This window comes from Canis lupus, chromosome 13, assembly GCF_003254725.2.
Source record: "Canis lupus dingo isolate Sandy chromosome 13, ASM325472v2, whole genome shotgun sequence".
NCBI lineage: Eukaryota > Metazoa > Chordata > Mammalia > Carnivora > Canidae > Canis > Canis lupus.
In genome coordinates, this window is record NC_064255.1 from 44635733 (window position 1) to 44658971 (window position 23239).

A 23239-nucleotide genomic window follows, 5' to 3' on the forward strand; every position below is an offset into this window, starting at 1 on the left:
TGAGTAATACTTTATTGTCTGGATACACCACAGTTTGTTTACTCACTCACCTTCTGATGAAAGTTTGAACTGTGATCAGTTGAGTGGAGTGTTCTGTAAATGTCCAGCCAATCTGATGGTGGTGTGTGTCTCTGTCCTTTCTGATTTTCTATCTATTTTATCAGTTACGGAGAAGGAATAGTGTTGAAATATCTAATTGTAGACTTGTTTCCCCTCGGCTTTCAGTTATGTCAGTTTGTTTCATGTGTTTTGTACATCTGTTTTTGGATACACACAGTTGGAATTCTTACATTCTTTTCTGAATTGGCTGCTTTAACATATGAACTCTTATCTCGTAATAATTTTTTCTGATTTTATAGACATTTCAGCTTTTTCATGATTGGTTTTGTATGTTGTATCTTTTTCTGTCCTTTTATTTTAAACCTGTGTTTTTCTGACTAAAATGTGTTTTTATTTATTTTTTATTTAAATTCAATTAACATATATTATTAGTTTCAGAGGTAGAGTTCAGTGATTCTTCAGTCTCATATAACACCCAGTGCTCATTATATCACATAACTTCCTTAATGTCCACCACCCAGTTACCCTATCCTCCCACCCCCCTCCCCTCCAGCAACCCTCAGTTTGTTTCCTGTGATTAAGATTCTCTTTGGATTGTCTCCCTCTCTGATTTTGTCATTTTATTTTCCCCTCCCTTCCTTTATGATCCTCTGTTTTGTTTCTTAAATTCCACACGTAAGATCTTATATGATAATTGTCTTTCTCTGTTGACTTATTTCACTTAGCATAATACCCTCTAGTTCCATCCACATCATTGCAAATGGCAAGAATTCTGTTTTTGATGGCTAAGTAGTATTTCATTCTATATATATGGCATATCTTCTTTTTTTTTAATACCATATCTTCTTTATCCATTCATCTGTTGATGGACATCTGGGCTCTTTCCATACTTTGGCTATTGTGGATACTGCTTCCATAAACATTAGGGTGCAGGTGCCCCTTTGGATCACTACATTTGTATCTTTGAGGTAAATACCTACTAGTGCAGTTGCTGGGTCATAGGGTAGCTCTATTTTCAACTTTTTGAGGAACCTCCGTGCTGTTTTCCAGAGTGGCTATACCAGCTTGCATTCCCACCAACAGTGTAAGGGGGCTCCCCATTCTCTGCATCCTTGGCCAACATCTGGCATTTCCTGACTTGTTAATTTTAGCTATTCTGTGTGATGTGAGGTGGTATCTCATTGTGGTTTTTGATTTGTATTTCCCTGATGCCAAGTGATGTTAAGCATTTTTTTCATGTGTCTGTTGGCCATGTGTATGTCATCTTTAGAGAAATGTCTGTTCATGTCTTCTCCCCATTTCTTGATTGGATTATTCTTTGGGTGTTGAGTTTGATAAGGTCTTTATAGATTTTTGGGTCCTATCCCTTTATCTGATAAGACATTTGCAAATATCTTCTCCCATTCTCTTGGTTGTCTTTTGGTTTTGTCAACTATTTCCTTTGCTGTGCAAAAGCTTTTATCTTTATGAAGTCCCAGTAGTTCATTTTTACTTTTGTTTCTCTTACCTTACTTCTTAGACAAGAAGTTGCTCTGGCCAACATCACACAGGTTGCTACCTGTCTTCCCCTGTAGGATTTTGATGGATATCTGTCTCATATTTAGGTTTTTCATCCATTTTGAGTCTATTTTTGTGTATAGTGTAAGAAAATGGACTAGTTTCATTCTTCTGTGGCTGTCCAATTTTCCCAACACCATTTGTTGAAGAGACTATTTTCTATTGGATACTCTTTCCTGCTAGGATCCATTTCTGGGTTCTCTATTCTGTTCCATTAATCTGTATGTCTGTTTTCATGCCAGTACCATACTGTCTTGATGATTACAGCTTTGTAATGCAACTTGAAATCCGGGATTGTGATGCCACCAGCTTTGGTTTTCTTTTTCAACATTCCTTTGGCTACTTGGTGTCTTTTCTGGTTCCATACAAATTTTAGGATTTTTTGTTCAGGTCTATGAAAAAAGTCCATGGTATTTTGATAGGAATTGCCCTGAATGTATAGATTGCTCTTGGTAGCATAGACATTTTATCAATATTTTTTCTTCCAATCCATGAGCGTGGAATGTTTATCCATTTCTTTGTGTTTTATGGTTTTTGGTGATATTGTAAATTGGATCGATTCCTTGGTTTGTCTTTCTTCAGTCTCCTTGTTAGTGTATAGAAACACAACTGATTTCTGTGCATTGACTTTTCTATCCTGCCACTTTGTTGAATTCCTGTATGAGTTTTAGCAATTTTAGGATGGAGTCTTTTGGGTTTTCCACACCGAGTATCATGTCATCTGCAAAGAGTGAGAGTTAGTCGTCATCTTTGCCAATTTGGATGCCTTCTTATTTCTTCTTCTTGTCTGATTACTGAGGCTAGGACTTCCAGTACTATGATGAACAATGGTGGTAAGAGTGATATGCCTATCATGTTCCTGGCCTTAGGGGAAAAGCTCTCAATATTTTCCCTATTGAGAATGATGTTTGCTGTGGGCTTTGTCAATATGGCTTTTGTGATATTGAGGTATATATTTCCTGTTCCTACACTTTGAGGAATTTTAACTCAGAAAAAATGCTGTACTTTGTCAAATGCTTTTTCTGCATCTGTTGAGAGGATCATATGGTTCTTGTCCTTTCTTTTATTAATGCAGTGTATCCCATTGATTGATTGATGGATGGATGTTAAACCATCCTTGCAGCCCAGGAATAAATCCCACTTGGTCTTGGTGCATTAATCCTTTTAATGTACTGTAGGATCATATTGGCTAGCATTTATCTATGATTTTATTTGCTTACCTGAGAGAGCGCACAAGCAGGGGGTGGAGCAGAGGGAGAAGCAGGCTCTCCACTGAGCAGGGAGCATGACTCAGGGCTCAGTCCCAAGACCCTGAGATCATGACCCCAGCCAAAGGCACCACTTAACCTACTTGAGCCACCCAGGAACCCCTGTATTAGCTAGTATGTTGGTGAGAATTTTTGCATCCAAGTTCATCAGGGACACTGGTCTGAAATTCTCCTTTTTGGTGGGGTCTTTGTCTGGTTTGGGGATCAAGGTAATGCTGGCCTCATGGAAAGTGTTTGGAAATGTTCCTTCCATTTCTGTTTTTTGAAACAGCTTCAGAAGAATAGGTATGAATTCTTTAAATGTATGGTGGAAATCCCCTGGAAGGTTATTGGGCCTTGAACTCTTTGGTTGGGAGATATTTGATTACTGCTTCAATTTCCTTGCTGGTTATGGGTCTGTTCAGGTTTTCTATTTCTTCCTGTTTCAGTTTTGGTAGTTTATACGTCTCCAGGAATGTATCCGTTTCTTCCAGTTGCCTAATTTGTTGGCTTATAGTTTCTTATAATATGTTCTTATAATTGTTTGTATTTCTTTGGTGTTGGTTGTGCTCCTCTTTCATTCATGATCTTATTTATTTGGGTCCTTTCTCTTCTTTTAGATAAGCCTAGCCAGGGGCTTCTCCATCTTATTAATTCTTTCAAAGAACCAGCTCCTTGTTTCGTTCATCTATTCTGCTGTTCTTTTGGTTTCTATTTCATTGATTTCTGCTCTAATCTTTATTAATTCTCTTTTCCTGCTGGGTGTAGGCTTTCATTGCTGTTCTTTCTCTAGCTCCTTTAGGTGTTGCGGTTAGGTTGTGTATTTGAGATCTTGTTTTTTGAGAAAGGTTTATATTGCTATATACTTCCCTCTTAGGACTGCCTTTGCTGCATTCCAAAGTTTTGAACAGTTGTATTTTCATTTTCATTTGTTTCCGTGAATGTTTTAAATTCTTCTTTAATTTCCTCATCAATCTATTCATTCTTCAGTGGGATGCTCTTTAACCTCCATGTATCTGAGTTCTTCCCAAATTTCCTTTTGTGATTGAGTTCAAGTTTCAAAGCACGGTGGTCTGAAAATATGCTGGGAATGATCTCAGTCTTTTGGTACCGGTTGAGACCTGATTTGTGAACCAGTATGTGATCAGTTCTGGAAAATGTTCCATGTGCACTCAAGAAGAATGTGTATGCTGTTGATTTCGGGTGGAATAGCTCTGAATATATATGTGAAACCCATTTGGTCCAGTCTGTCATTCAGACTTCTTGTTTCCTTATTATCTTCTGCTTAGATTATCTGTCCATTGCAGTGAGTGGGGTGTTAAAGTCCCCCTCTCTATTATTATCAATAAGTTTCTTTAATTTTGTTATTAATTGGCTTATATAATTGGTTTATATAATTTATCCCATGTTAGGAGTATAAATATTTATAATTGTTAGATCTTCTTGTTGGATAGACCCTTTTTATGATATAGTGTCTTTTTTCATGTTTTATTAGTGTTTGGTTTACAGTCTGATACAAGGATTGCCACCCCAGCTTTCTTTTGATGTCCATTGGTGATAAAATGGTTTTCCACCTCCTTCTTTGAATCTGGAAGTGTCCTTGTGTCTAAAATGAGTCTCTTGCAGACAACATATTGATGGGTCTTGCTTTTTTATCCAATCTGATACCCTGTGTCTTTTGATGGGGCATTTGGCCCATTTACATTCAAAGCAACTATTGAAAGATATTAATTTAATGCCATTGTATTACCTGTAAAGTCACTGTTTCTGTATATTGTCTCTGTTCCTTTCTGGCCTATGTTACTTTTGAGCTCTCTCTTTGCTTAAAGGATCCCCTTTCTTGCAGGTCTGGCTTAGTGATCCTAAATTTTTTTAGTTTCTGTTTGTCCTGGAAGCTTTTTATCTCTTCTTCTAATTTGAATGACAGCCTTACTGGATAAAGTATTCTTGGCTGCATATTTTTCTCATTTAGTATCCTGAATATATGCCAGTCCTTTCTGGCCTGCCAGGTCTTTGTGGATAGGTCTGCTGCCAGTCTAATGTTTCTATGCTTTTACATTACAGACCTCTTGTTCCAAGCTGCTCTCAGCATTTTCTTTGTCTCTGAGATTTACAAGCTACACTAGTATATGTTGAGGTATTGACCTATTTTTATTGACTTTGCGGGGGATTCTCTGTGCCTCCTAGACTCAAATGCCTGTTTCTTTCCCCAGATTAGGGAAGTTTTCACCTATAATTTGCTCCAGTATGCCTTCTGCTCCTCTCTCTCTCTCTCTCTTTCCTTTTCTTCTGGGATCCCAATTATTCTAATATTGTTTGGTTTTATGTTACCACTTATCTCTCGAATCCTCCCCTTGTGATCTTATAGTTGTTTATCTCTTTTTCTCAGTTTGTTTATTCTCTATCATTTTGTCTTCTATATCAATAATTCTCTTTTGCCTCATTTATCCTAGCAGTTAGAGCCTCCATTTTAGATTGCATATCATTAGTAGCCTTTTTAAATTTCAACTTGATTAGATTTTAGTTATTTCTCCAGAAAGGGATTCTCTAGTATTTTCTATGCTTTTTTGTCAAGCGCACATAGTATCTTTTAATCATTATTCTGAACTCTAGTTCTGTTACCTTACATACATCCATACTGATTAGGTTTCTGGCAGTTAATATGCCTCTAGATCTCTCTCTCTCTCTCTCTCTCTCTCTCTCTCTCTCTCTCTCTCTCTCTCTCTCTCTCCCTCCCTCCCCCCCTCCCTCCCTCCCTCCCTCTCTCTCCCTCTCTCTAAGATTTTATTTATTCATGAGAGAGAGAGGCAGAGACACAGGCAGAGGGAGCAGTAGGCTCCCTGCAGGGAGCCGGATGTGGAACTCGATTCTGGATCCTGGGATCACACCCTGAACCAAAGGCAGACACCCAACTGCTGAGCCACCCAGGTATCCCTCTAGTTCTCTTTTTTGAGGTGAGTTTTTCCATCCTGTCATTCTTGCAGAAAGTGGTCACTTTTCTATTTGTAGAATTGCAGCAATTCTTAGATCACCAGTTGAGTTTACAGGTGTTCAGAATGATTTGATAGCTATCTGACTAAATTCCTGGGACCTGATGAAGCTGAGGTCTCCTCCTCCTCCACCATCTTGGAAAGTCCTCTCTAAAATGTTTCTTTTAGATGGCATGTTGCTCTGGCTTTTCTGTGGGTACCAACAATCATTACCTTTTCATTTTAGTGATTACTATTCAGAGTTAATGCAGTTATCAATATGGTTGGCTTAAAATCTACCTACCATCTTTCAGTTTGTTTTCTCTCTGTCCTTTCAGATCTTTGTTCCTTTATTCCCTCCTCTTTTATTATTCTGGAATAGCTGAGTACCTTTTAACATTACATTTTATTTTTATTGTTGGCTTATTTTTCATATATCACTTTTTTTTTTTTTGCAAATTTAGCTTATTAGTTTATTCTCAATAGGCCACTTCATTATCATATAAGAACCACATAACAGTATACTTCCATTCCTTGTGCCACTTGTCATTTTAATTCTACATAGGTATTAAATCCCAGAGTATTTTCTTTTAATTTTATTTATTTATTCATGAGAGACACAGAGAGAGGCAGAGACCTAGGCAGAGGAAGAAGTAGGCTCCCTGTGGAGCACGGAGCCCAATGTGGGACTCAATCCCGGGAGACCAGGATCACGACCTGAGCTGAAGGCAGATGCTTAACCATATTATCACCCAGGTGCCACCAGAGTATGTTTTTATTTTTATTTTAAACATATCTTTCAGTGAAACTTTAAAATGATTTAAAACTGTTATTTTTTAATGATCTTTATATTTCCTAATATATTTACCATTCCTGGCACTATTGGTTTATACAGATAGCATTTGGTATCATTTTCCTTGTGCTGAAGAACTTCCTTTAACATTTCTTTTAGTGAAAGACTGCTGGCAATCCCTTTTCTCAGCTTTTGTTTGTCTTTAAAAGTCTATATTTTGACTTTAGGGTTTGGTTTTTTTTTTTTTTTTTATAAGATTTTATTTATTTATTTGACAGAACACAAGTCGGCAGAACAACAGGCAGAGGGAGAGGGAGAAGCAGGCTCCCCGCTGAACAGAGAGCCTGATGGGGGCTCAATCCCAGGACTCTGGGATCATGAGCTGAGCCGAAGGCAGATACTTAACTGACTGAGCCACCCAGGTGCCCCTCAACTTTTGTTTTGAAAAGAAATTTTGAATATATGCTCTCCAGTGTTTATAACAGCATTATCTACAATAGCCAAATTATGGAAACAGCCCCAGTGTCCATTGACTGATGAATGGATAAAGAAGATGTATGTATATTTACAGTAGAATATTAGCCATAAAAAGGAATGAAATCTTCCCATATGCAACATCGTAGATGGAGCTAGAGAGTATTATGCTAAGCGAAATAAGTCCGAGAAAGACAAATACCATATTATTTCACTCATATGTAGAATTTAAGAAACAAACCAAATGAACATAGGGGCAAAAAAAGAGAGACAAACCAAGAAATAGACTCTTAATTATAGAGAATAAACCAATGATACCAGAGGGGAGGTAGGTGGAGGAATGGGTTGAATGAAGATTAAGGAGTGCACTTGTGATGACCACAGGGTGATGTATGGAAGTGTTGAACCACTATATTATACACCTGAAACTAATACAGTGTGTTAACAGAAATTGGAAATAAAAACTTAAGATAATTTTTCTGGATGTAGAACTTTATTTTTTGAATGTAGAACTTTAAAACAGGCTTTTAAGCACTTTAACAATGTTACTCTGTTGTCTTTTGGTTTACCCCATTTCTTTTGAGAAGTCCATGATACTTTATCTTGGTTCCTCTGTTTAAAAAGAAAAGGTCCGGGGATCCCTGGGTGGCGCAGCGGTTTGGCGCCTGCCTTTGGCCCAGGGCGCGATCCTGGAGACCCAGGATCGAGTCCCACATCGGGCTCCCGGTGCATGGAGCCTGCTTCTCCCTCTGCCTGTGTCTCTGCCCCTCTCTCTCTCTCTCTCTCTCTCTCTGTGACTATCATAAATAAATAAAAATTAAAAAAAAATACATTTAAAAAAAAAAAAAAAAGAAAAGGTCCTTTAAGATTTTAAAATTTATTATTCATCTTAGGAACTTGGCAACAGTGTTCCTTAATACGGTGTTCTCTGTGTTAACTTGTGCTTGGGGTTTTTTGAACTATTTAAATATGTAAGATTATAGTTTTTACCAAATTTGGAAGATTTTCAACCACTCTTCAAATATTTTCTGTCCCTCTCATACCCCTACTCCATCTGGGACCCTGATTGCATATATTAGACTGTATGATCTCAACCTAGGTTACTAAAGTTTTTTTTTTTGTTTTTTTTTAGTTTTTTTATTTTCTGTATGCTTTTATTTAAGTAATTATGTTGTATCTTCAGGTGCTTCTTCTGTAGCATCTAAATTGCTATTAATTTCCATCAAGTAAACTTAGCATTTTGGATATATTTTTCATCTTTAAAAGTTTTGCCCAATTCTTCTAAAAATCTTTATTTCTCTTTACACTTTTCTTTATATCCTTAGAAATATATATATTACTCTTGGTTTGGGCTACTATGTATATTATATATAGTTATTTTCAAAGTCTTTACCTGCTAATTCAGTCAGCCTTATGACTTGTCTGTGTTGACTAATTTTTATCCTGGTTTTGGTTATCATATTTCTTTTTCTTTTAAGATTTTATTTATTTATTCATGAGATACACAGAGACAGGCAGAGACACAGGCACAGGGAGAAGAAGCAGGCTCCCTGCAGGGAGCCCAGTGTGGGACTCAATCCCAGGACCCTGGGATCATGACCTGAGTCAAAGGCAGATACTCAACCGCTGAGCCATCCAGGTGCCCCTTTCTATTTCTTTATGTGTCTATTGTTCTTTTATTGGATAGTAGACATTGTTGTGAAGTTGTATTTTCTGTGCTGGATATTGTTATTTTCTTTTAAATAATTTTGGGCTTTGGAGCACCCGGGTGGCTCAGTTGGTTAAGCATCCAACTCTTGATTTCAGCTCAGGTCATGATCTCAGGGCTGATTGAGCTTTGCATTAGGCTCCACACTGAGGCGTAGAGACTGCTTAAGATTCTCTCCCTCCCTCTGACTCACACACATGCATGTGCACCCTTTCTGAATAAATAAATAGTGTTGAGCCTTATTGTGGCAAGCATTTATTTGTGGGTCAGTTTGGTCCATGATAGCAGGGATCAACAAACATTTTCTTAAAGGGCCGGGTAGTTAATATTTTAGGACTGTGGGTCATATGGTCTGTGTTAAAACTACTCCCCTCTTCTCTTGTAGCTGGAAAACTGCCATAGACAATATATGAATACCATGTTCTGACAAAATTTTATTTACAAAAACAGTTAACTTGCCTATGAGTGATGGTTTGGTAACCTCTGCTTTAGAGGCTTATTTTAAGTTTTATTAGAATAGATTTTGAGTAGCTTTATTCTAGGACTCAGTTATTCCTTTTGGAGTGTCTCCTGATTGCCCTGGATATTCAGCAAGGATTCTTTAACTGGTTGAAACTCAAATGCTTTTTAGTGAGTTTTGTTTATAATGTCTCAGTCTTCCTCTGGTCAGTCTCATGGAGCTTCACTTGGTATATATATATATAGCACAATATTTAGCCAAAGATTCAAGCAGACACTTCAGCTGAGTTATAAAGGTCATCTGGAGCAGCTCCCTCTTCTAAGATACTCTGCTCCTCAAATTCCAACTGTTGTCTTCTCAGCTCAGCAAGATAACTATGATCTGCTCAGGATCTTCCTTCTTGTTCTGTATTCCAAAAAGCATCTCCTTCCCTCCCAAAAAGCCAGTGTGCTCACAGGGCTTACCACATTTACGTTCCTTTTCTAGGGAATTAGAGTTCTGTAACTGCCTGTTGTCCAGTATTCGAAAACTTTTGTATATTTTGTCCAGTTGCATAGGTGTTTACAGCAGGAAGGTAACTCCTTCCCAGTTTTGCCATCATGGCTTAAAGTTCCTGTGATGGCTTTAATATAAATAGCTGAGTTGCATTCTAGACTAGACTTTGTGGAGGTGGTGCCTGGGTTTCTGTATTCTTTTTTAAAAAGCTCCTTGGGATTCTGATGCATAATCAATTATAAGAATCATGGCTCTAGAGTTTTGGATCCAAGCAGAGATCATTTGAGCCCATCAAGTACTGAGGCTTAATATACCTTAAGCACAGAAAAGCTGACATTTGGGACTTAAACAGGAGGCAAGAAAGGTCATTGGGGAAAGAAAGGGGGCTATGTATAAAAAATCTTATCAAAAGGAAGGTGAGAGGAATTTTGCCTATTGGGGAGTTTTGAAGCTGAAATTTATCCTCTCTTCTTTCAGAGAGCAGAAGAAAATAGTGACCAGATTCATCCATTCTTTCCTTTCCTACTAGCTACTGGGTCAGACCTTACCATTACCCACACCATTTAGACAGATTAGTAGAAGTGAGGAAGATAGAATTGTGTAGAATAATCTATTTCTATAGTCTTAGAACCAAGGCTTTCCCTTCAGTCATATCCTCCTCAAACTAATGGAGGAGGGTGAGAGAGAATAGAGTGACCTGAGTCTCAGTCTCATCAGTCCTCCCTTTCATCTTCCCCCTCTCCATTTTCTTCACTTCTCAAATTATTTGTTCAATAAGCAAGTCAAAGTACATTTTTTAATTTACATTGTGTGTGTGTGTAGCCATCCAAAAACACTTGAAAAAAGTAAAATTGATGCCCTTTTAGAGTTGACTAGCTAAACCGAATAAACAGGGAATGATGAATTTGTCCCCTAGGAGATCTGAACTTATAACAAACATTAAGGGACAATTGCAAGAATAAAATTTATTTGAAGTCCTATTTTTGACTTAAAAATTGATGCAAATTTTATATTTTATCCTTTCATATATCAGTATTTAATTTAAAAGTTAAAATTTTAACTTACAGAATTGCCATTCCAGAAGAATGTACCATCTTTATTCTGTACATATCTTGATATGCCCTTAGATTTATAACTTCTCTGCTTGGTGAAGTACAACAATAGAAACTGTTTTGTTTTGTTTTTAATGTTTTATTTACAAGTCTTAAGTTACTGTAAGTGATACAGGATTTTGAGAGGTATAGTGACCAGATACTTGATACTGTTTACGTGTATTTTTTTTTTTGAAGAGATTATGTTTCAAATTCTAATCAACCATGTGGTAGTCAACCATTTTTTCATTTCTACAGTATGGGCCAGGTTAGTTGCTACAGCGAAGTACAATCCTACAATGCCTTTTCTAGTGTTGTGGGTTCCTAGACACATTTTGTGAAAGATAGTTGCAGTCCTCTGAATAAAGATTTGGTTATTTAATACTTACCAGTTATCTTGTTTTGTTAGCCCAGAAATACTCTTTATTCCTTGCATTTCTGTAGAGTGAGTTTTCATGAATACAGATGTACTGGTAGCCTAGTCATCAAGTGTAATACAAAGCATTGGTTTCACCTACACTTGGTTCATACTAAAAACATTGATTTTTCTTTGCCATTCTGCAGTACCTTCTCCAGGCAAATTCCGCTCCCCTGCAGCACCATCTCCTTTGGCTCTCCGGCAACCAGTAAAAGCATTTAGTAACCATGGCTCTGGTTCTTCTGGTAGCCAAGAAACAACACAGCTCACACAGACCACCTCCTCACCTGGGCCTCCCCTGGTTCAGAACACAGTCCCAGCAAACCCTCCCAACAATATCAACAGCACTACTCTGACCAGACCTGCAGGGACAACCGCGATGAGAAGTGGCTTGCCCAGACCCAGTGCCCCTTCTGCTGGGGGTATACCAGTGCCTCGCAGCAAACTTGCACAGCCTGTTCGCAGGTAAGTGGCACATGTTCTCTTTCAACAGTCTTGAGCATAGGAAAGTGAGTAGGTTGGAATTATGTTCATCACTGCATGTGGTAGCAAACCCAGAGAGTCCTAATGGGTTCCCATTAGAGTCTTAGTAGAACTGGAATAAAACATTACTTTGTTGTTTTAAAGAAATCGTCACTTAAGACACTAGGGTATCATACCACTTTGTTCAACTAAAATTCGCCTGGGTACCTAATGTCATCAGGCATCTGCAAGAATCCCTAGAAAAAATTGTTAAAACGACTCAATTTGGTTGTGATATTTGTTCATTTTGAAAATGTTATTCAATAAAGATAAGCTTATTAGAACTTAGAGTGAGATTTAAGATAAAACTTCTAGTTATCAAATCTGAGTATTATCTAAGAGGGTGGTTTTCAGACTTTGATATAACACAGAATCTTCTGTAGAATTTATATAAATGTAGAGGCCTAAATTTCACCCCCCAGGAAACAGATCTAGCTAATATGAAGGCCAAAATCTGTGGATAATTTTTTTGTTGTTTGTTGAATCTTCAGGTGATTCTGAGGCCAGCCAGGTTGGGAACCATGCGTCTGTGTAATCGTAGTATCTGCCTTTCAGGATGTGAACCACCATCAGTAAACTTAGTATCTGCCTTTCAGGATGTGAACCACCATCAGTAAAATAATCAAACTTTAAATATTTATTTGTATGGGAAAAAATGGCTTTCTTCTTGTAAACATTTAAACTGAGTTACCCAAATCTTTCATTGTAAGATAAATATATTACAGTTCTGAATTCAGTAGTAATATACAACAGCCTTTTGCTGTGACCTCTGCTGAATAACTGATACGTATCTTATTGAATTTTTACATTAACATTAAACATTACAATAACATAAACATTAAATCCTTATTATCTCTCTTTTTCAGAGAAGAATATTGAAATTTAATGAGGTTAAGTAAATTGTCTGAGACTAGACAACTAATAAGGCTTCAGTTCTAAGTATGTCTGACTTAAAAGTCCACATAAGCCCTATGCCATTTTACCTTTCTAGTGATGGTGACACTGTCTACTCTTACGTTCATAATTCTGCCCCCCTCAAATTAAGTAATTAAAAGGTCGGTGATAAAAAATATAAAAGGTTGGTGATCTGTGCTGTTGGAAGAGACGAGACAGTCTTTTCCTTTCTTTTTTTTTTTTCTTAAGACTTTTTATTTATTTATTCATGAGGAACACAGAGAGGAGAGAGAGAGAGAGGCAGAGACACGGGCAGAGGGAGAAGCAGGCTCCATGCAGGGAGCCTGACGTGGGATTCAATCCCGGGTCTCCAGGATCAGGCCCTGGGCTGAAGGTGGCGCTAAATCGCTGAGCCACCTGGGCTGCCCTCATTTCCTTTCTTTTACTATAGTAGCTGTGTTAACAAAAAAGCTGTTAGTGAAGTCACCTGATGCCCAGTAAAACTTGAAGGTTGTGGAAATGCCAAGTGTGGGGAAAATTGTGCTAATAGGCTGTTTAGAGTTTTGACCTTAGTAGTCCCCTGGAACAGCCTTCATTGGATCGGGATGCCACTGCAAAGTAATTAATATATGTGGGAAATTGTATGGTAACACTTCATAAAACCTTGCAAATCACTGTATAAAATTGCTTTTTTCAGATCCTTGCCAGCTCCTAAAACCTATGGTAGCATGAAAGATGACAGTTGGAAAGATGGCTGTTACTGACCAGCAAAGATGAGAATGCAGAGATCCACAGCTTCTTGGATACCCCTTCACCAGGCTAAAAGACAACTTTTATATGCAGACTGTTCAGATAAGACTCTTGGGATTTATAAATCCCAGCCCTCTCTGTCTTAATTAGCACAAACTGACAGAGATGATCAAGCAGCACTTTAATGACATTTAACATCAGATGTGTTTGGTAATCATACAATCACTCTTCATGGAATCACATTTAGTTTTGTTTAATAGAAACTAAGTTGATTTTTTTAATATTTGACAGAGGCCAATATCTGGGCAAAAAACTAACGGATGCCAAAGAGAAATGCCCATTTGTAAATGAGAGAATACCTTTGTGCACAAGAAAATGGTGAATTCAAGCTATCCAAAACTTCACATTCAACCTAGTTTACTGTATAAATAGTATCAATAAATATTTGTGTTAATGAGAACTAATATTCTGACTAATTATCTAAAACGTTTCACTAGTGTTTCACTAGTACTCCAAGAAACTAGATTGAGATGGAGGGGAGCATGGGGGTGGGAAGAAATCTAGGCTAGAGATTTCAAACATAATACCTAAATTTGTGAGCATTCTACAAATTATTTTTGCAGATTCAACCGAAAAATTGTCATTTTGTTTAATCTTGAGTTTTGGATGTAGCTCATATATCACCACCACCAGATAATGTTACACCGTGCATCCACCATGTTGCATTGACACATCGGACTTCTGTGTGTTTGTGTTGATTGCCAAAAGGGCTTACTATCAGTTGTACAATCTTTCTAAACTTTATAGCTCCTGGCTCAGGAAAGATAGCCTTTGCTGTTGAAGCCAACTTCTTCACATGCTATTATATCTGTTACAGAACTAAGAGATCGTGTTTTATTAGCAGGTTTCCATGATAGGAAAGAGCAAGTAGTAAGTGTCTTTCTTCTTGATATGAACAACACCGCCTCAGTGCTTACAACCTGGAACAAAACCATGCCATGAGAGAGAGGGGGGAAATCTATGCACTTAACTTATAAAATCTCTGGTAATGACAGTTGTATTGTTACTGTTAATTGACGCAACGGTCTGTTAGGTGGTAGGAAGCTATAGCCTGCTGAATCCTACTTACGTTGATCCGCTCTAACCTAGGTAACTGTAGAAAACCTCCTTTGGAAATACTGTCCCTTTTGACTTTGGATTCTGCCTTACATTAATTTTTACATTTTTGGTAACAAGTGAAACCCACTACATTTGACTCTAACCTGTTAAATGCTTGCTCTCCAGTGGCCCTTAAGTATATCCTGGAAATCACTTATTTCGGTTTGATTAGACAATTACCAGACTAAAACTTTCTTCAGCAGGCTTCTCATTTTTCATGGTGAGGTCTGTTTTAAAATATTTTATTTGAATGGCTCTGAAATATTGGCAATCAGGTTACCCTAAAGGATTGTAGAGATTTGAACATAAGTTCATTTCCTTTTAGTCAAAGACATTCTGTAAGTTGGCAAAAGAAACTGAGAGACTTAATATTCAGGATAGCATTGATAGGTTGAGAGAATGACACAATCTTTGAAGCCACGACCCACATTCTGCTATGACACCGTGGTATTTTTTATCAGCTTGATCAGTAGGGAGTCATTCAGTTAGCACACGCAGCTGGAGATTTAAACTGCCAGTGCTAGTGTATTTTGATGTATAATGCAAGGAAGAAATTTTATCCTTGAATTTGAGGGTGATGGGTGTGGGTCAGGGAAGGGGTGGCACCAGAATTCCACATGATGATGAACATGTTGCTTTTCAGAGGAAGATAAAGAAAGCATCTGCTTCAGGTGGGGGGTATCTCATGTAAAAATCTAAAAGAACTAGCCACTGTCTCTTTTGAAAACCATATATACACAAAACAAAAATAGGTCTCCGTTTCAGTGCAACATTGCAAAAGAAAAATATGCTGCAATCTAATAATTACAAGGAATTTTTAACTCTATTTGAAACACCCATTATATTAAGTTAGATTTTCTGTTTCAGACGGAGTATTCAGGTTATTTAACTTTGTTTTTAAATGGCTGCATCAGAAAAAAAAGTATTTTTTTTTAATTAAAATACTTCATCACTTGTTAAAAACATACTTGGATCTGAGTTGGGTAAAGCATTATTTTACCTGCTGTTGTACTACCACAGACTATTGGCTTTTAGGTTCCTAAAGAGAAAAATTGCCTTTTTACTAGAAAGCCTTTGTGTATTGCCAATTTTTCTGTTTGGGAAAATCTAAGGATTCACTGTGGTTAGTCTTACAGAAGAAATGTGGATTTGATAAACTAGTGCCTATGATTTTAACTTATGTTTGATATATAGTAGTAAGGGTTTTATGAATGTTGATTATTTTTCTGTGCCAACAGCCCAGAATTGTCACTTATATGTAAGCAGAAAGCTTTGAGCTCTGCTTCCAAAGTTATTTAATTTTCTCAGTGTTTGAATGTTATTTTTTTGTAAGTGTGTTAATAAAAGTGTAAAAAATTGGAAAAAATATAAATATTCTTAACTCAAGCATTTGCTGGATCATTTTTCTACAGAACTTGTTTGTATAATATAAAACACTCTCTGAAGAGTTGACTTTTTTCAGTTTTCATTCCCTGGAAATCACATTTTGTAAAACTGGGGACCATTCATAATTGTCAGATACTTTTTAAAATTATCTCAATACATCACTTTTATAAAAGAGTTTTTTTGAAAGGAAATTAGATACATATGTGTCCCCAGACATTTGTATAACTCTAGGATGATCTAGACTATGTATGTTTAAATTTTTATTGAATGTACAGACATCCATTTTTGACATTACGCATGGTCCTTTTAGATCACATGAAGTTTGATTTGCAAACATTTCTATAGCTGAACTTGTATGTGTGGTTGCCTCCTTAATAAAACAGCCTGACCATAATGTTTATCATTAAATTTATATTTGTTTTTTCAAGTGTTTATGAATTTCTGGATATGGTAAGATTTCCCACCCCAAGTTGCCTACAATTGGTTTTAATAAATTACTCAGTTGAGTTTTTTAAACACACACACCCAAGTCATACTGCCCTTTCAAACTTGATCTTCAGGATGGATGTATTCTCCTTGTCCTAGTTATTTCATATTTGAATTATTTGGAGTATATAGTTTACTCAAAATTGGTATGGAAACTTGTCACCTGCTGTGAATTGATACCTACTTTTAAAAAGCATTAAAAAAAAAAAGCATATGTAAAACAAGCAAAAAGCCATTATGTAAGAGTTTCCAAAAGGGAAAATTAATACATTGTCAAACCAAATATATTTAATTAATCATGTGCATTTTTCTCTTATGGATAAATGGGAAAAAATCCAGAATTATACTGTTTAATTGGTTCCGACATTCCTTTTGGAAGTTTTTACTGTCCTTACATTACAATTAGTTTCATTATTACAGCATAGAGAAATGATATCATGTTTGAATTTTCCCTCAAGCCAACCCAAAAACTTCTAAGAACTGTTTGTTTGGTTTTTTAAAAAGATTTTATATATTTATTCATGAGACACAGAGAGGCAGAGACCTAGGCAGAGGGAGAAGCAGGGTCCCTGCGGGGAGCCCGATGCGGGCCTCATCCCAGAATCCCAGCATCACGCCCTGAGTCAAAGACAGAAGCTCAACTGCTGAGCCACCCAGGCGTCCCTAAGAACTGTTTAAAATTAAATGTCAGTGTTCTTGTAAGTCAACAAATGAGAAATTTTCTTAAATTCCTTACATACCCAGTACAACGGAAAAACCCACATGAGGGTTCTTGTGAGATATTTGCTATATCAAAGTTTAGCTTTGAGTTACAAAAGCAGAATAAATGATGGAGAAACTAACTTTGAGGTAGGTAGTGAACAGGATGTTCACATGAGCATGAGGCCACAGTTAGCAACCCCTAATGTATTTTTAATGATCCTAAATATAGGATCCTAAATATAAGTCTGAGTGGACTAAGTGGTCCTCTGGTTACTAGTCTGAAAATGGAACAGATTTCACTGTGGACTTTATTTAATACAACTCAGTTTAAAACTGTTAAGTGCATGCCAATTTTAAACCAATTCTTTATCCAAACTGGCTAAACTTAGCATTTTCTCTTTTTAAAGAACACAAAAATCTTTATTTGATTTTGAAAGTAATAGAGACTCATTGCTTCAAAAACTGAAAAAATAAATATAAATGATCCCACTTTTTTCACCTTAGGTCCTGCAATCCCACCATCCAGAAATAAATATTGAAGTGCTGACATGCTTATAAAATGCTAAATGGAAGAGTAAAAAATCTTCTGTTTAGGATGAGAAAATATTTCAACAGGAGTTTGCTTTTGAACAGAGGTGTACATTAACTGATAATTGAGAGCTTGACCCACATTTCTCCATTCCTGATTGCAGATATTTCTTGCTGATACTAAAAAATCTGTCATATATATTGCTTGCATCTTTATAATGTTGGTTTTTCTTATGAAAAATTATGCTTACTGTAGAACACCAGAGAAATATAAAAGAAGAAAAAGCACTTAATTCCACAGGTAATCAGCCACTTAAATTTGAGGATATTGTCTTTTGTTTTTTCGTCTTACGAATTTTGGATCATGTTCGTGGTTGACACTGTAAATTTTTCTTAACTCTGAGGTCACTGCCATCATTTAGATGGATTCTGCTGGGGGAAGAGTTCCAGAAAGAATATACAAATACTAGTTCCAAAACTTCAACAAACCAGTATCATAGTTCTTCACATAGTATCTTGTATTGACACTCGAACTCCCCACCCCCCACCCACCGCCAACAGTCTACCAAGCTGAATTGAGAGTATTTATTGAATACAATTCGTTTTAAAACAAAATAGCTTTTAAAAAATAATAGGCACAACCAAATAAAGAATTGAGATAATCTAGATTAGAGTTCTCAATCCAGCGTCACCTGATTGGCTGTTAAAACACAGATTTCTGCACCCCACCCCAAGCGTGCCTATTCAAAAATAGGATTCTAGTCCTGAGAACAAAACTTCTAGGAATAGGATTCCTCAACACAGTCAGGTACCCATTTCTGTGCTAATTGACTGTGGTCAAGTGATCAGGGTTAATTAAAAGCCATGCAGCTCCTATGAGAACATGGATGGAATGAGGGAGGAAGACCATTTTCCATGAAAGTGGTGCGGTCCCCAGTAAGTGGGCTGAGTCTTGGGCAAACAAAACAATAGATGCACCACAAATCTCTGCACTTCATATATGACTCCTGGGTGGCTCAGCCGTTTAGCGCCCCCTTCAGCCCAGGGCCTGATCCTGGAGACCCGGGATCGAGTCCCGCATGGGGCTCCCTGCATGGAGCCTGCTTCTCCCTCTGCCTGTGTCTCTGCCTCTCTCTGTGTCTCTCATGAATAAATAAATAAATCAAAATAACTGAAGTCCGTGGTTATATTTTCCTGGAGGAAACATCTGTAGTGACAGAAGGCTCTGACAGTATTTGAGCCCTTGGCTCAGTTGTCCTCAAAGCCCAGAATCCTTTATCATGTGACCCATGAGGTACCACAGTCCTTACCATACGATCCTCTTGGTACATAGGTCAGTCTAAGCTAAGATTCGGCCCATTCCCTTGAGAAGGAAGAGTGCATTTTTCAAATGTTTTTTGAAGTTGGTACACAAAATACAGAAAAGTACAAAATGTTCAGCTCAGAATTACTACATATGTAATGCATGGGCAAGAAATCGACTGTTAGCACCCCAAAAGCTCTCCTAATGCCACCTACCAATCACCACTTCCTTCACCTTGGGGGAACTATCCTGACTTCTAACATTTAGTTTTGCCTATTTTGGGGCTTTATATAAATGGAACCATCTCCCGTATGGTTTTCTTCTGCCTAATTTTAATTAAAGGCAAAAAATAGGGCTTCTGTCAGACTCAAGCACTAAACAAAAGTGACTTGAGATTCACCCATGTTGCCGATGTCACTAGTTCATTCTCGTTGCCATATTATATGCCATTGTATAAATATGTCAGTTTGTCCATTCTAATGTTGAAGGACGGTTGGGTTGTTTCCAGTTTGGGTCTCTTAAAAATAATGCAGCTTTGGACTTAAGGCAGTCAAGATGGAGTAAGCCCTCAAATCCTCTCTCCCACTTACAACTAAAAATTTGGGGGAAAATGCAAAAGGCAACTACCTGAGGACGGTGAAAAATAGACAAAAGCAGATGGAATGGGAGGAGAGTCCAGCCTGGAGAAGAGATCCATACAAGGGTGAGTTTTCACACCTGCCCCCCGCTCTTTTCTCTCTTGGCCCCAAGCCAGAAAAGGGCATCCAGGAGAGCTGTCATAAAGGGTCCTCAGAGGAAACTGAGGAAAAACCCATGAAAGAAAATTCCAAAAGACCAGAAAAAATGAGCTCCTGGAAGTAGAGCATATGGAGGGGTTTTCTTTTCTTTTCTCTCTTGACATGTCACTGGTGAGCTCCTGTAACAAGCAGTGCCAACAGCTAAAACTGATGGAAACTCTCTGGATAAAAGAAATGGATTTTCCGATTATTTTTATTTTTATTTTTTGGTCTTTTATGGTAGAGAGAAGAAGTGGGAAGAGAGCACTTGACTTGCAGTCTGAAGAATGTGAGGGTAATCCTCGTTTTTCTCTGTTTACTCTTTGTCCTGAGGGTGGGTTATGCTCTGGGAACTGCACAATGATGGTGGTAAAACTAACGTTCCAAGAGAACCCCTATATAAGGGCCAAAGGATGGGCAAAGGAGCCCTGTGTGGCAAGGGGGGATACCAGAGAGAAGAGCGCTAGAAAAGGGACTTTTGTAATTGGCACAAGCTCTAAACTTAGCCTTGAGCTGCGCATACCCAGACCCAAAGCACACAGCCAAAGTCTTGGAGAACTGAACTACAGGTTAAAGCGCTGAGTATGACGCACCCTAGCTGCTGAGCAGTGCATGTGTGAGGTCGATCCCATGTAGCCTAACAAAGCCTTTGTAAACTGAGCTCACATTGGAACCACAGCTGCAGAGGATGAAACAGAACTTTCTGTCTGATCCTGTCGTGGTTGGTTATTCAGCAAAAATCAACATCGCCCAGAATAGTTTAACAGGACCTAGAGTCTAACATTAAAAGTGTCCTGCTTATAATCTAAAGTTACTCAACATATAAAGAACCAGGAAGTCATGATCAGTTCTCAAGGAGGACAAGTGTCAATACCAAGATGACCCAGATATTAGAATCATCAGAGAGACTTTAAGGCAGCTGTTATAACATGAGATAAAGGAAAACATGAGATGAACTTTAGAAGTTCTCAAGGGTGAGGGCGGGGGCACCTGGGTGGTTCAGTCGTTGAAGCATCCAACTCTTGATTCGGCTCAGGTCTTTTATTTATTTTTTAATTTTTTTATAATTTATTCATGAGAGACACACGCACACAGAGGCAGAGACACAGGCAGAGGGAGAAGCAGGCTCCATGCAGGGAGCCAGACGTGGGACTCGATCCCAGGGCTCCAGGATCATGCCCTGAGCCCAAGGCAGATGCTCAACCCCTGAGCCACCCAGGCATCCCGGCTCAGGTCTTTTAAAGAACCAAATGGAAAGTTTAGAACTGAAAAGATACCTGAAATTTTAATAATTTACTAAATGGATTCAATAGCCGACTGAAGATGACAAGAGTCAGTGATGTTGAAGAAAAATCAGTAGAATTTGTCCAATTGAGAACAGAATAACAACCCCAAAAGATGAGCAGAGCCTCAGGAACTTGAAAACCAATATCAAAAGGTCTAATATTTGTGTCATTGAGAGTAGTAAACTGACTCTCAAAAAAAAAAAAAAAAAAGTCCTGATTTGTGATGTTTTCCTATGTCCAGATGTAAATATTCCCACCATACCCATTTTCAGGCTATCAATATGATGTCACTGAATGTGGAGTTGGGAAGAGATATGCAGAATCAACCAGCTGAATTCATACCAATGTTAATCCCAGAAAAAAGAGGAGAAAGAAATAGCACAGAAAAATTATTTGAAAAAATAATGATTAAAATTCCCAAATTTGATAGGCATAAATGTACAGATTCAAGAATCTCAATGAGGGCAGCCCGGGTGGCTCAGTGGTTTAGCGCCACCTTCAATCCAGGGCCTGATCCTGGAGACCCGGGATCGAGTCCCATGTCGGGCTCCCTGCACAGAGCCTGCTTCTCCCTCTGCCTGTGTCTCTGCCTCTCTGTGTCTCTCATGAATAAATAAATAAAATCTTTAAAAAAAAAAAAAAAAAGAATCTCAATGACCCGAACTGATCTGTATTGATAACCAGATAAACTCAAAACCACACCCAGACACATCATAATTAAATTAACTCAGGGGTTCCTGGCTGGCTCAGTCGGTGAAGCGTGTGACTTGATCTTGCAGTTTGTAAGTTTAAGCCTCATGTTGGGTTTAGAAATTACTTAAAATCTTAAAAAAAAAAATAAACTGCAGGGCACCTGGATGGGTCAGTAGGTTAAGCATCTGCCTTTGGCTCAGGTCATGATCCCAGGGTCCTAGGATCGAGCTCCACATTGGGCTCCCACATTGGGCTCCCCACTCAGCGGGAAGCCTGCTTCTCCCTCTCCCTGCCGCTCGCCCTGCTTGTGCTTGCTCACTCTGTTAAATAAATAAAATCTCAAAAAAAAAAAAAAGAAAAAAAAAATAATAAATAAATAAAATCTCAAAAACATAAAAATAAACTGCTTACCTCGAGAAAACAGGATAAACTCAAACACATATCCAGTCAGAATCTAATCAAACTGCTGAAAACCAACAATTAAATATTAAAAGCACCAAGATAAAAACACATTATATATAGTGGAGCAACAATTCAGTTGATCAGACTTCTGATCAGAAACTCTGGAGGCAAGAAGAAAGTGAACAGCATTTTTAAAGTGCTGGAAAATAAGAATTATCAACTCAATTTTCTATCTACTGAAAATTTTCTTCAAGAATTGAGGCAAAATACAGACATTTTCAGATAAAGGAAAACTAAAAATTTGCTGTCTATAGACTTGTTTAAAGGAAATGATGCTAGAGTGAAATTTAGAACTGTAAGAATGAAGGGAAAACAATGTTTAATATATGGGTAAATAGAAAAGGCAATTTTTCTAAGTTCTTTGAAATATTGTGACTGTTGGGGCACCTAGAAGGCTGTTGGTTGAGCATTGGACTCTTGGTTTCAGCTCAGGTCATGATCTTGTGATTGTGGGATTGAGCCCACGTCAGTCTCCATGCTCGGCAGGGAGTCTGCTTGGGATTCTTTCCTGCCCTCTCCCTCTGGCCTTCCCCCATTCACATTCTCTCTCTCTCTCTCTTTCTCTCTCTCTCTCTCTCTCTGAATAAATAAATGAAATCTTTAAAAATAATAATAAAATACTATGACTTGAAAGCAAAAATGATAACTTTGTCAAAAGAAGTTCTCAGTGTGTTTAGGAATAATACATATGATTATAAGAATAAAGGGATATATATATAGTTGTGAGGCATCTATACTTTACTTGCAGTGGTAAAATATTAGTTCTAAACAGACTGAAGGGTTAGATACATAGTAATTCCTAGTGTGTGTATACTGAAACTGCAATTTAAAGAAAGAATAGATAAATTATGAATATATTCAAATAATCCAAAAGAGGCAGGAAAGGTGTAATAGAAGAATAAAAACAGAGGACAGAAAATATATTAAAATGGTAGATCTAAATCCAACTATACCACGAATTTCATGAAATGTAAAAAAAATGGCCTAAACACACCAAATTAAAAGAGAAGTTTGCATTTTT

The 23239-nt window shown here is 37.6% G+C and overlaps 1 protein-coding gene across 2 annotated transcripts in view; it reads left to right on the forward strand.

The window, feature by feature from the left end:
* The window catches only part of SLAIN2 (SLAIN motif family member 2), a 77222-nt gene extending 60832 nt beyond the window's left edge, over positions 1-16390 (forward strand). For both annotated transcript variants that reach the window (XM_025435539.3, XM_025435540.3), the window contains 2 exons: positions 11419-11737; positions 13386-16390. In XM_025435539.3, coding sequence (XP_025291324.1) covers positions 11419-11737; positions 13386-13452 — 386 coding nt within the window. In that variant the 3' untranslated portion in view covers positions 13453-16390. The remainder of the gene's footprint in view (positions 1-11418; positions 11738-13385) is intronic.
* Positions 16391-23239: the final 6849 nt, after the last annotated feature.